This window comes from Pseudopipra pipra, unplaced genomic scaffold, assembly GCF_036250125.1.
Source record: "Pseudopipra pipra isolate bDixPip1 unplaced genomic scaffold, bDixPip1.hap1 HAP1_SCAFFOLD_86, whole genome shotgun sequence".
NCBI classification, from domain to species: Eukaryota; Metazoa; Chordata; class Aves; order Passeriformes; family Pipridae; genus Pseudopipra; species Pseudopipra pipra.
Genome location: NW_026991227.1, coordinates 1 through 11,986, shown reverse-complemented (window position 1 = coordinate 11,986; position 11,986 = coordinate 1). Strand labels below are relative to the sequence as shown.

General features: G+C 65.1%; 3 protein-coding genes across 3 annotated transcripts; 2 read left to right on the top strand and 1 right to left on the bottom strand.

Annotated features, from left to right (window-relative positions):
- Positions 1-130: 130 nt before the first annotated feature.
- On the top strand, positions 131-3,134 carry PGLS (6-phosphogluconolactonase). The gene is made up of 5 exons (XM_064643865.1): positions 131-990; positions 1,193-1,300; positions 1,645-1,746; positions 2,192-2,332; positions 2,413-3,134. Exons 1-5 carry the CDS (start codon positions 715-717, stop codon positions 2,548-2,550), a joined length of 765 nt encoding a protein of 254 aa, XP_064499935.1. The 5' UTR covers positions 131-714; the 3' UTR covers positions 2,551-3,134.
- A 1,373-nt stretch (positions 3,135-4,507) lies between these two features.
- COLGALT1 (collagen beta(1-O)galactosyltransferase 1) lies at positions 4,508-9,810 on the top strand. Its single transcript, XM_064643857.1, has 12 exons — positions 4,508-4,797; positions 4,979-5,089; positions 5,388-5,505; positions 5,659-5,793; positions 6,431-6,635; positions 7,069-7,188; positions 7,409-7,485; positions 7,815-7,921; positions 8,004-8,136; positions 8,445-8,572; positions 8,897-9,103; positions 9,370-9,810. The coding sequence occupies exons 1-12, from the start codon at positions 4,523-4,525 to the stop codon at positions 9,599-9,601; spliced, it is 1,848 nt and encodes a 615-aa protein (XP_064499927.1). The 5' UTR covers positions 4,508-4,522; the 3' UTR covers positions 9,602-9,810.
- On the bottom strand, positions 9,790-11,885 carry PRKCSH (PRKCSH beta subunit of glucosidase II; the record flags this gene model as incomplete). The annotated part of the gene is made up of 4 exons (XM_064643849.1): positions 9,790-10,378; positions 10,848-10,948; positions 11,039-11,113; positions 11,693-11,885. Coding segments are annotated over 4 exons (695 nt in total), but the record flags the coding sequence as incomplete, so codon positions are not given.
- Between the last annotated feature and the right edge of the window lie 101 nt (positions 11,886-11,986).

Here is an 11,986-nt window from a genome sequence, read left to right as displayed (position 1 = left end):
GGGGCTGGAGCAGCAGGAGCAGCTGAGGGAGCTGGGGGGGCTCAGCCTGGAGAAAAGGGGGCTCAGGGGGGACCTCCTGGCTCTGCAACCCCCTGACAGGAGGGGGGAGCTGGGTGGGGAGGAGGTGTCCTTTCCCAGCTTTAGGACCAGAGGACACGGCCTTGAGCTGCACCAGGGGAGGTTTAGATTGGACATCAGGAGGAATTTCTTCAGAGAGAGGGGGATCAGACACTGGAATGGGCTGCCCAGGGAGGTGGTGGAGTCCCTGGATCTCTCTAAGAAGATACTGGATGTGGCACTCGGTGCCATGGTCTGGGTGATGAGGTGGGGTTGGGTCACAGGTTGGACTCGATGATCTCGGAGGTCTTTTCCAACCTAATTACAGAATCACAGAATCAACCAACCCAGACCATGGCACCACATCCAGGCTCTTCTTAAACACCTGCAGGGACAGTGACTCCACCACCTTCCCAGGCAGCCCCTTCCAACGTCTGATCCCTCTCTCTGTAAATAATTTCTCCCTATTGTCCAATCTAAACTTCCCCTGGTGCAGTTTAAGATTGTGATTCTATGGTTGATTCTGCGATTGTGTGGGGCGGACTAGGCCCCGCGTTGCTAGGCAACGCTTGGCGTTTGTGACGTCATTTCCGCCTCACCTCACTCCTGGGCTCTAGGCCGGTGACGCCACTTCCGCCTTCAGCAGGGGCGGGTGTCATGGCGGTCGTGTCCGTGTTCCCGTCGTCGCGGGAGCTCGGCCCGGCGCTGGCGCGGATCGTGGCCGAGGCGGCGGCCGAGGCGGCGCAGGGAGAGGGCGGGCGGTTCTCGCTGGGGCTCTCGGGGGGCTCCCTGGTGGAGCTGCTGGCGCGAGAGCTGCCGCCCGCCCTCAGCGCGGCCCCCGCCGCCGCCGACCCCGCGCGGTGGCTCGTGGCCTTCTGCGACGAGCGGCTGGTGCCGCCCGAGCACCCCGAGAGCACCTGCGGCGCGTACCGGGTGAGCGGGGACGGGGGTGTGGGGGGGGTGGAGCCCACCCTGACCCCCCCCCCGGCCGTGTCCCCCACCGACCCCCCGGCCTACCCTGACTCCCCCCGGCCCGTGTCACCCCCCAATGCCGCCCCTGTGCCCCCCATGTCCCCCTCCTGACCCCCCCCGTGTCCCCCTCCAACCCCCTGATCCCCCTCTTGTGCCCCCCCAGGCCCAGCTGCTGCCCCGACTGCCCCCCCCCGGCCCGCGGGTGCTGTCGGTGACCCCCGGGCTGGGCCCCGCCGCCGCCGCCAGAGACTACGGGGAGCAGCTCCGGGGAGTACGACTGGGACTGGGACTGGGACTGGGACTGGGACTGGGGGGACTGGGACCTGGGGGACTGGGACTGGGACCTGGAGGGGACTGAAGGGGGATTGGGAGGGGACTGGAGGGACTGGAGGGACTGGGAGGGGACTGAGGGTACTGGGAGAGACTGGGGGAGACTGGTGGGGACTGGAGGGACTGGGAGGCACTGGGTAAAATGGGGCAGAGGGGCATCAGGACTGACTGGAGGGGAGCTGGGAGAGCTGAGGGGAACTGCAGGGTCCACAAGGGAGTCTGGGGGGGTCCAGGGGTCTGCAGGGAGTGTGTGTGTGTCCCCCCTCACCCCCTGTTTCCCCCCAGGCTTTCCCGGGGCAGGAGGTTCCCGTGTTTGACCTGCTGGTGCTGGGGGTGGGCCCAGATGGACACACCTGCTCCCTGTTCCCAGGGCACCCCCTGCTCCAGGTGAGCCCCCCACGGAACCCCGTCACCCCCCCGGGGGTCTGTCACCCCCCAGACCCCATTGCCACCCCATGGGTGTCCCTGGGAACCCTGTCACCCCCCCTGGGGTCTGTCACCCCCCCAGACCCCGTTGCCACCCCATGGGTGTCCCTGGGGACCCCGTCACCCCCCCGGGGGTCTGTCACCCCCCAGACCCTGTTGCCACCCAATGGGTGTCCCTGGGAACCCTGTCACCCCCCCAGGGGTCTGTCACCCCTCAGACCCCATTGCCACCCCATGGGTGTCCCTGGGGACCCCGTCACCCCCCCAGGGGTCTGTCACCCCCCAGACCCCATTGCCACCCCATGGGTGTCCCTGGGGACCCTATCACCCCCCCCGGTGTCTCTGCCCTGTTTTTGGGGTGGTTTATCCCTTCCTTAACGATTCCCCCCTTTCCCCACGTTCCCAGGAGCAGGATGAGATCGTCGCTGCCCTCGAGGACTCCCCGAAGCCGCCGCCGGCGCGGGTGACGCTGACGCTGCCGGTGCTGAACGCGGCGCGGAGCGTCCTGGTCGTGGCCGCCGGCGCCTCCAAGGCCCCCGTGCTCAAGGTGTGTCCCGTTCCCGGGGAGGATCCCGGGATCCGGGGGTCGGGAGGGTGACGGACACCGCCTTCCCTGTCTCCCCACAGCGGATTTTGGAGGGGAAGGAGGAGCCCCCCCTCCCCGCCGCCCTCGTCCGGCCGCGCTCCGGGCGCCTGCGCTGGCTCCTGGATGAGGCGGCGGCCGCGGAGCTCAGCATTCCCACGGAAAAACACCCCGGAGTGTAGAGCTGGGGATGGATCCACGGCATTCCAGGAGCTGGGTGTCCCCCTGGGAATCCAGCCCCGACTTTAGAGCCAGAGATGAGTCCTGGTCACGTTCCAGAGCTGAGTATTCCCACGGAGAAACACTCTGGGTCGTAGAGGCAGTGCTGGATCCATGGCATTCCAGGCAGGAATAGGGAGTCCCATGGGCTGTGACCCAAAACGTGGGATTTTTTACTCTTTTTTAGGATCAAACGGTGCTTTGCCAAGCTTTCCATGGAATAATTCCTTAGATTTGCTGGGGGCTGGAATCATGTGCGGGGACGGGATGATTTTGTGCTGGAGGGTTTGGAATCCATGTGGGAACTGGGATGGAGGGACTGGGAGGGAAAAATGGGGGGAAAATGGGCTGGAATGAGTGGATTTGAGTCTGACATTCCAGACAGCCCAGGAGCTGAGTATTCCCAGTATTCCCAAACACTGCAGAGCATAGAGCTGGTGCTGGATCCATGACATTTCAGGCAGGGAATAGGGAATCCCACGGGCTGTGCCCCAAAACATGGGATTTTGGACTTTTTTTGGGAACAAACAGTGCTTTGCTGAGTGAATTTCCGTGTCAGAATTCCTTGGATTTGGGGGGATCCGGGTGGGAATCACAAACAGGGATGGGATTGTTTTGTGCTGGAGGGTTTGGAATCCGGTTGGGAACTGGGATGGAGGGACTGGGGGGGGCTGGGATGGATTAGGGGGGGATGGACTGGTAGGGTTGGGATGCACTGGGGGGGCTGGGATGGATTAGGGGGGGAGGGATGGAATGGATTGGAAGGGGCTGGGATGGACTGGGAAGAGCTGGAATGGACTGGGGTGGGAGCTCTGGGGTGGACTGGGAAGGGCTGGGATGGACCTAGGGGGTTGGGATGGACTGGGATGAACTGGGAGAGGGATGGGAAGGGCTGGAATGGACTGGGAGGGGGCTGGGATGGAGGGAAAATGGGCTGAACGCGGTGGATTTTGGTCGAGCAGAAGCCGCGGCCCCTCCCGGCGGCGCCGCCTCCTTCCCTCTGGAATCCTCTCCACAGAAAAGAGCCTTTAATTCCTGCGGCGGCTGCTGCCAAAGCCCCGCCCCTCTCCCGAAAAAACCTCATCCCCAAAACTTTCCATCTGCCACAATCCCGCTCTGTGTCACTCCCTCACCCTCCTCCAGCTGCTTCCCAGAATATTCCTCTTTATTCGCTGTTTGTTCCCATTTGTTTGACTTTGTTCCCATGTCTTTGCTGCTCCTCCCAGAGCTCTGGGTGGATCCACCCCCTCCATACCAAATCCCGGGATTGTTTTGGGATAAAACAGGCTCTGAGGGCCTGGTTTTTGGAAAGCTTTCCCCAGTTCCCATCAATCCCAGCCCCGCTTCCCTCTCAGGAGCTGCTGTGGAGCTTCGTGTTTTCCTGGAGGGAATGAAGGGGGGCAGGGATGAGGGGCTGGGATGTTCCCAGCTGGAATTCTTTGCTGCCTTGGCAGAAATTCCAGGGTTTTTTTTTATCCTCTGAGCAGCGATTCCCATGTTTGTCCAGCGGGGCTCCTTCCCAGCTGTTCCCATGGAGCCGATCCAGGATCCTGAGGTTCAGCTGCTTCTTTTCCTGGCGGTTTTCCTTTCCCTTCCTCCTCCCGGAGCTCTCAGAGGGAAAATCGGGATGTTTTCCATGAAAGACACCCCCCGAACTTGTTTTCCAGCTGGAAAACACCCCCCCCCCCCACATCCCCCCCACTTTCCATCCCCCCACTTTCCATCCCCCCCACTTTCCATCCCCCCCCCTTTCCATCCCCCCCCCATCCCGTCGGGTTTTCCCGGGGGATGAACCCCCCGCGGGGGTTGGGGGCGTGTCCCCGGGGAGGGGGCGTGTCCCCCGGGTTGGGGGCGTGTCCCCGGGGAGGGGGCGTGTCCCCGGGGAGGGGGCGTGTCCAGCGCGCGGGCCGTGAGGGAGGAGGGGGGCGGCCCAAGATGGCGGCGCGGCCGTGGCCGCTCGCGCTGCTGCTGCTGCCGCTGCTGCTGCCGGGGCCGGGCCCGGGGGGCTCCGGGGGGCCCGGGGGGCTCCTCGGCTTCGGGCCCGGCCCCGCCGCCGCCTATTTCCCCGAGGAGCGCTGGAACCCCGAGTCGCCGCTGCGGCCGCCGCGCGTGGCCGTGGCGCTGCTGGCGCGGAACGCGGCCCACGCGCTGCCCCTCGTGCTGGGGGGGCTCGAGAGGCTGCGGCACCCCAAGGACAGGATGGCGCTCTGGTGGGTCTGGGGGGCCTGGGGACACCGTGGGGACACGGGACCCCAGGGACAGGGTGGTGCTCTGGTGGGTCTGGGGGGGCCTGGGGACACCGTGGGGACACGGGACCCCCCCCGTGTGTGACCCCCCGTGTGTGACCCCCCCCCCGTGTGACCCCCCGTGTGACCCCCCGTGTCCCCCCAGGGTGGCCGTGGATCACAGCGTGGACAACACGTCGGCCCTGCTGCGGGAGTGGCTGGGCCGGGTCCGGGGGCTCTACCACCGGGTGGAGTGGAGGCACCAGGAGGAGCCACGGTCAGGGATGGGGGAGCTCGGGGGGGCCCTGGGGGGGCTCAGAGGGAGCTCTGGGGGTCCGGAGGGTCCCCTTGGGCTGGGGGTGCATCCCTGTGAATGTCCAGGCGTGGGGGGGTCCCCATGAATATCCAGGTTTTGGGGGATCCCCATGGGCTGGGGGTGCCCAAATTTGGGGAGGGGTGTCCCTGTGATTTTCCCGGTTTTTGGAGGGTCTCCCTGGGCTGTGTGTCCCCTCTCGGGGTGTCCCCAGGCCGTGGGTGGGTGCTGGGGGGTCTCAGCCTGCCCCCCACCCCCCCAGGTCGTACCCTGACGAGGAGGGTCCCAAACACTGGAGCCCCTCCCGCTACGAGCACGTGATGAGGCTGCGCCAGGAGGCCCTCGAGGCTGCCCGGGCCATGTGGGCCGACTACCTGCTGGTAGGGGGGGTCCCGAATTTGGGGGGGGCCTGGGGGTCCCCACACTGGGGGGGGTGGCCCTGGGAGGGTCCCCCCCACTGACCATGGGGTGCCCCCCTGACCCTGGGGGTCTCAGGGGGTGCCCCCTGACCCCGTGCCCCCCGTGCCCCCCAGTTCCTGGACGCCGACAACGTGCTGACGAACCCGGACACGCTGGGGCTGCTGATGGCCGAGAACAGAACCGTGGTGGCCCCGATGCTCGACTCCCGCGCCGCCTACTCCAACTTCTGGTGCGGGATGACCCCCCAGGTGAGGAGGGACCCACCGGGGAGGAGGGACCCACGGGGGAGGAGGGACCCCCCAGGTGAGGAGGGAACCCCCAGGTGAGGAGGGACCCCCCAGGTGAGGAGGGACCCACGGGGGAGGAGGGACCCACAGGTGAGGAGGGACCCCCCAGGTGAGGAGGGACCCACAGGTGAGGAGGGACCCCCCAGGTGAGATTTGGGACCCGGTGTCATTCCTGGTCCCATTCCCTGTTCCCAATATCGTTCCTTCTTCCCAGTGTCATTCCTGGTGCCATTCCCAGTGCCATTCCCATTCCCAGGGCTATCACTGCTGCACGCCCACGTACCTGCCCCGTTCCCAGTGTAATTCCTATTCCCATTCCCAGTGTAATTCCCGTTCCCATTCCCATTCCCAGGGCTATTACCGCCGCACTCCCGCGTCCCTGCCCCATTCCCAGTGTCATTCCTATTCCCATTCCCAGTGTAATTCCTATTCCCATTCCCAGTGTTATTCCCATTCCCAGGGCTATTACTGCCGCACCCCCGCATCCCTGCCCCATTCCCAGTGTAATTCCCGTTCCCATTCCCAGGGCTATTACCGCCGCACCCCCGCGTCCCTGCCCCATTCCCAGTGTAATTCCCGTTCCCATTCCCATTCCCAGGGCTATTACCGCCGCACCCCCGCCTACCTGCCCCTGCGCCGGCGGGAGCGCCGCGGCTGCTTCGCGGTGCCGATGGTGCACTCGACGTTCCTGCTGGATCTGCGCCGGGAGCGCTCGGGGGGTCTCGCCTTCCACCCGCCCCCCCCCGGCTACAGCGGCGCCTTCGACGACATCATCGTGTTCGCCTTCGCCTGCCGGCACGCGGGTGGGGGGGGGGGGTCAGTGGGGCTGGGATGGGCTTGGGGGGTCAGCGGGTCAGTGGGGATGGGGTGGGATGGGGTGGGGTGGGATGGGATGGGCTTTGGGTGGAATTTGGGTTGGCTTTGGGCTGGGCTTTGGGGTGGGTTTAGGGTGGGATTTGCGTGGATTTGGGGTGGGTTTGGGCTGGACTCGACGTCAGGCTGTGCTTGACTTCAGTCCCTTGAGCCCAGCTCGGGGTGGGCTCAGCTTTGTGCCAGCTTTGGCTTTGGGTGCCCCCCTATTCCTGTTCCCATACCCGTTCCCAGCGTGAGCCCCTGATTCCCATTCCAGGGGTGACCCCCATCCGCCTCCTGATCCCATTCCAGGAGTGACACCCCCTGTTCCCATCCCCATTCCTGGGGTGCCCAATCCCATTCCTGATCCTGATCCCACTCCAGGGGTTCAGATGTTCGTCAGTAACCGGGAGGTGTTCGGGTTCCTGCCGGTCCCGCTGCGCTCCCACAGCTCCCTGCGGGACGAGGCCGACAACTTCCTGCACGTCCAGCTGGAGATCATGGGTGAGGGGCGGGATCCACACGGATCCGGGGCCTTGGGAGCCTGGCATGGAATGGGGGGACACACGGAGTCACCCCCAGACTCCTGGGATGGGAAATTGGGCATTGGGAATGTCCCACCCAGGCTCAGGGATTCATTCCTGGTGGGATGGGGATATTTGGGATTGGGAATGTCCCCTCCGGGCTCCGGGGTTGATTCCCAGTGGGATTCTCCCATTCCCAGTGAAGCTCCCTCCAGCTGAGCCCTCCCCCCACGTGTGGGTGCCCCCCAAGGTCTCCGACAAGATGGGCTTTGACGAGGTGAGTGTGGCATTCCCTCGGGATTCTGGGATGGGATCCCTCTTCCCTTTCGGATTTGGGGTCATTTTCCCCCCTTCCCTTCCGAATTTTGGCTTGTTTTCCCACTTTTCTGCTGGATGTTGCTCCCTCCCCTCTGGATTCCAGGTGGATTACCCCATTCCCCACTGGATTTTGGGTGGTTTTCCCACTTTTCCTCTGGATTTTGGGTGGATTATCCCACTCCCCTCCTGACTTTGGGTGGTTTATCCCATTCCCCTGTGGGTTTTGGGTGGATTCTCCCATTCCCATTGGGATTTGGGTGGATATTCCCGAATTCCCCCCTCTCCCAGGTGTTCCTGATCAACCTGCAGCGCCGCTCCGACCGCCGGGCGCGGATGCTCCGGACGCTCTGGGAACAGGGAATTTCCTGCAAACTGGTGGAGGCCGTGGACGGTCGGTGAGTTTGGGGCTCCCGGGGGGGTCTCCAGGGGGAATCTTTCCCAAGGGATCCCCCTCTGGAAGCCCCCCTGGCTCCGCAGGGCCCTGAACAGCAGCGAGGTGGAGGCGCTGGGGATCCGGATGCTCCCGGGATACCGGGACCCCTTCCACGGGCGGCCCCTCACCCGGGGGGAGGTGGGCTGCTTCCTCAGCCACTTCCGCGTCTGGCAGGAGGTGAGGGGGGTCTGGGGGGTCCTGGGGGGGTCTGGGTCTCAGCGGGGCTCTGGGGGGGCTCCATGGAATTGGGATCCGGGGGTATCCAGGGAATTGGGAGGGGCAGGCGGGGGGAGCTGAGCTGCTTCCTCAGCCACTGCCGGGTCTGGCAGGAGGTGAGGGGGGTCTGGGGGGTCGTGGGGGGGCCGGGGGGGTCTGGGGATGATCCAGGGGGGTCCGGGACTGCCAGGGAATGCAGGGAATGGGGGGGCAGGCAGGGGGGAGCTGAGCTGACTCCCGGGATGGCCCGGGATGGGGATCATTCCCAGATCTCGGCGCGGGGGCTGCGCAAGTCCTTGGTGTTCGAGGACGATTTGCGCTTCGAGATCTTCTTCCGCCGGCGCCTCACGGAGCTCATGGAGGAGCTGGAGGAGGCCGGGACGCCCTGGGACCTCATGTGAGTCTGGGGCCTTCATCCCCCTCCTCATCCTCATCCCAACCCCTGGGACCTCATGTGAGTCTGGGGCCTTCATCCCCCTCCTCATCCTCATCCCAACCCCTGGGACCTCATGTGAGTCTGGGGCCTTCATCCCCCTCCTCATCCTCATCCCAACCCCTGGGACCTCATGTGAGTCTGGGGCCTTCATCCTCATCCTCATCCCAACCCCTGGGACCTCGTGTGAGTCTGGGGCCTTCATCCTCATCTTCATCCCACCCTTCCTCCCCTCATCCCCATCCCACCCTTCCTCCCCTCATCCCTCTCCTCCTCCTCCTCCCTCAGTTACCTGGGCCGGAAGCGGCTGCACCCGGAGCGCCCGGAGCGCCCCGTTCCCGGTGTCCGGAACCTGGTGGAGGCGGGATATTCCTACTGGACGCTGGGATACGCCCTGTCCCTGAGCGGGGCCAGGAAGCTGCTGGAGGCGGAACCCCTGGGAAAGATGATCCCGGTGGATGAATTCCTGCCCGTCATGTTCGACCGGCACCCGCTGTGAGGGACTCGGGATACAGGGACACGGGATACAGGAACACGGGAGGGACATGGGGATCCGGATGTTCCCGGGATACCGGGACCCCTTCCACGGAGGGATAAGGGAGGGACACGGGATCCTGTTTTCTCTCCCCTCCAGCTTCTCCCAGCACTTCTCTGGTGGTTTTCTGGGATTTCTCACCCTTTCCCCCTCATTTTCTTTGTATTTCTCACCCCTTCCTCTCATTCCTCAGATTTCTCACCCTGTTTCCCTGATTCCCCCCCAGCTCTGACTATTCCCGGCACTTCCCCCGCCGGGATCTCGTGGCCTTTTCCGCGGAGCCGCTGCTGCTCTTCCCGACGCACTACACGGGGGACGCGGGATACGTCAGCGACACCGAGACCCCCACGCTCTGGGACGAGTCCCCCTGGCCCGGGGGGGTCACGATCCCGCAGGAATCCCGGGAATCCCGGAACTCCGACCTGCTCCGGGACAGCCCCGCCCGCGACGAGCTCTGAGACTCTTTCACTTGGAATTCCCGGGAATTCCAAGTGACACCCGAGACCACCCCCCCTCCCCAGGGCTGGGAGGGGGAGCAGATCCTGCGGGAATCCTGGAATTCTGACTCGATCCAGGACAGCCCCGCCCCAGGATGAGTGCTGAGGTCCGGGAATGCCGGGAATTCCAGGGCTCCGGACACCCCCAGTAAAATTTATTTTTATTTTTATTTCTATCCATCAAGTTTTTTTTTTTGGGGGGGGGAGAATCCTCACCTCTCCCCCATCCTCCGCCCCAGATGTTCTCCCCCTCAGAATTCCCGAATTAGGGATCTTGGGATGGTCCCTCAAAGTCCTGGAGGAATTTCTGGGGGAGGAAAATGAAGGAACACCACCCCTACCCCCCCCCCAAAATCTCCATTTGGGGGGTGTGATCCCCCCCCCATTGGAATACCCCCCAGAAATTCCCAAATTAGGGATCCTGGGATGGTCGCTTGAGGTTCTGGGGGGAGGGAAACTGAGGCAGGACCCCCCCCCCCAGCTTGAGTCTGGGGGGGCTCCCAGTGGGCTCAGGGGGCAGTTTGGGGGGATTTTCGGATGGCTTTTTGGGTTGTTTTTGGGAGGGGGTGTATTCTGGGGGTCCCGGGGGTGTTTCTGGGGTCACAGCTCGTCGTGCTCGTCGTGGGGGGCGGGGGGCTCCCTGCAGGCCGCGGGGGTCTCCAGCTCCAGCAGGTACTCGCAGCGACTCGGCTCCGTGGCCGCCACCAGCGCCGTGTCCGTGCCACACATCAACCTCACCTGGGGGGCACGGGGGTCAGGGGGCACCGGGGGGGGGTCAGGGGGCACCGGGGGGGTCAGGGGGCACCGGGGGGGTCAGGGGAGCACCTGGGGGGCACTCCCAGGGCATCACAGGGGACAGGGACAGCCCCCTCCCGGGTGACCCCAAGGGACAGGGGCACCACCCCAAAGGGACATGGACCCCCCCTCAAGGGGACATGGGGCACCCCAAGGGACAGGGACACCCCCCAAAGAGACATGGACCCCCCTCAGGGGGACATGGGGCACCCCAAGGGACAGGGACACCCCCCAAAGAGACATGGGGACACTCCAAGGGACAGGAAGATCCCCCCCCAGGGACTTGGGAACCCTCCCCGGGTGACCCCAAGGGACAGGGACACCACCCCAGGGGATGAGGGGCTCAGGGGGGTCAGAGATGTTTTGGGGGGCTCGGGGGGGGTGTCAGGGATGTTTTGGGGTCCCCTCTCACCGTGGTGGCCCCGGTTGGGGCCCTGCCAGCACCCCATGCCCTGCTCGTACTTGTGGGCGCTGAACTTGTCGCCTTCGGGGCCGGCCCAGGAGCCCCAGGTCCTGTTTTGGGGGGGGGTGCATGGAGGGGGGGTCAGGTCAGCTCGGGGGGACACGGGGAACCCCCCGGGGGGGGTTTGGGGGGTCTCTCACCCCAGGTTGGTCTCGGAGCCGCCGTTTTTGGGCCTCTGGGTGACGCGGTGGAAGGGGCACAGGCGGTAAACGTACCTGGGGGGGCACGGGGGGGCTTAGGGGGGGCACGAATCCCCTCTGCCCCCCCAGGACTCTCCAAGTCCTCTCAGCCCCCCAGGACCCCCCCCACTGTCCCCCAAAAGTCCCTTGCCTCCCCCCAGACTCTTTCCCACCTCCCCCAGGACCCCCTCTGTGTCCCCCAGGACCCCCCCAAGCCCCTCCCTGTCCTTGTCACCCCCCAGACCCTTTCCTGCCCCCAGGACGCCCCCAGTGTCCCCTGGCCCGAGCCCCCCCCCCGCCCCCGGTGTCACCACAATGGTCACTGATGTCCCCCCAGTTTGACCCCCAAAACCCACCCCAGTGTCCCCCAAGACCTCTCATCAGCCCCCCGACCCTCTCCCTGTCCCCTTTGAGCCCCCCCTGACCCAAATGACCCCCCAGATCCCCCCAGGACCCCCAGTGACCCCCCCTCACTCGAAAATTCCCAGTTCCCAGCACTGGTTGTACTGGTGTGAGCCCCCCCCACAGCCCCCATTATTGCCCCCCCTGAGCCCCTCAGTGACCCCCCCCCCACGACCCCCCCAGAGCCCCCCGGACCCCGAGGCCCCCCCTCACTCGCTGGTGCTCAGCTCATAGCACTGGTTGTACAGGTATGAGAACTCGCCCTCGGAGCCGAAATCAAACCCCAATTCCTGTTCCAGGGACCTGGGAGGGGGGAAAGGGGGGGTCAGGGGGGTCCCCAAAACCCCCCTAAATGCCCCCAGAGCCCCCCAACCCCCCCAGACCTCAAAATCCCACCAAACTCCCCCTCAGCCCCAGAGAAACTGAGGGGGGGGGCAAAGGAGGTCGTTTTCCCCCTCACCCCAAAAGGGTTTTTGGGGTGTGTCCCCAGAGGTTTTAGGGTCACCA

What these genes read in the sequence shown, in the direction of transcription:
- PGLS (XM_064643865.1), top strand. Translation starts at nt 715, where the DNA reads ATGGCGGTCGTGTCCGTGTTCCCGTCGTCGCGGGAGCTCGGCCCGGCG. An exon ending in ACGGGGAGCAGCTCCGGGGA is followed by an intron (nt 1,301 to 1,644) that starts GTACGACTGGGA and finishes GTTTCCCCCCAG; the next exon opens with GCTTTCCCGGGGCAGGAGGT. An exon ending in CCAAGGCCCCCGTGCTCAAG is followed by an intron (nt 2,333 to 2,412) that starts GTGTGTCCCGTT and finishes GTCTCCCCACAG; the next exon opens with CGGATTTTGGAGGGGAAGGA.
- COLGALT1 (XM_064643857.1), top strand. Translation starts at nt 4,523, where the DNA reads ATGGCGGCGCGGCCGTGGCCGCTCGCGCTGCTGCTGCTGCCGCTGCTG. An exon ending in CTTCGCCTGCCGGCACGCGG is followed by an intron (nt 6,636 to 7,068) that starts GTGGGGGGGGGG and finishes ATCCCACTCCAG; the next exon opens with GGGTTCAGATGTTCGTCAGT. An exon ending in CGTCCAGCTGGAGATCATGG is followed by an intron (nt 7,189 to 7,408) that starts GTGAGGGGCGGG and finishes TCCCATTCCCAG; the next exon opens with TGAAGCTCCCTCCAGCTGAG.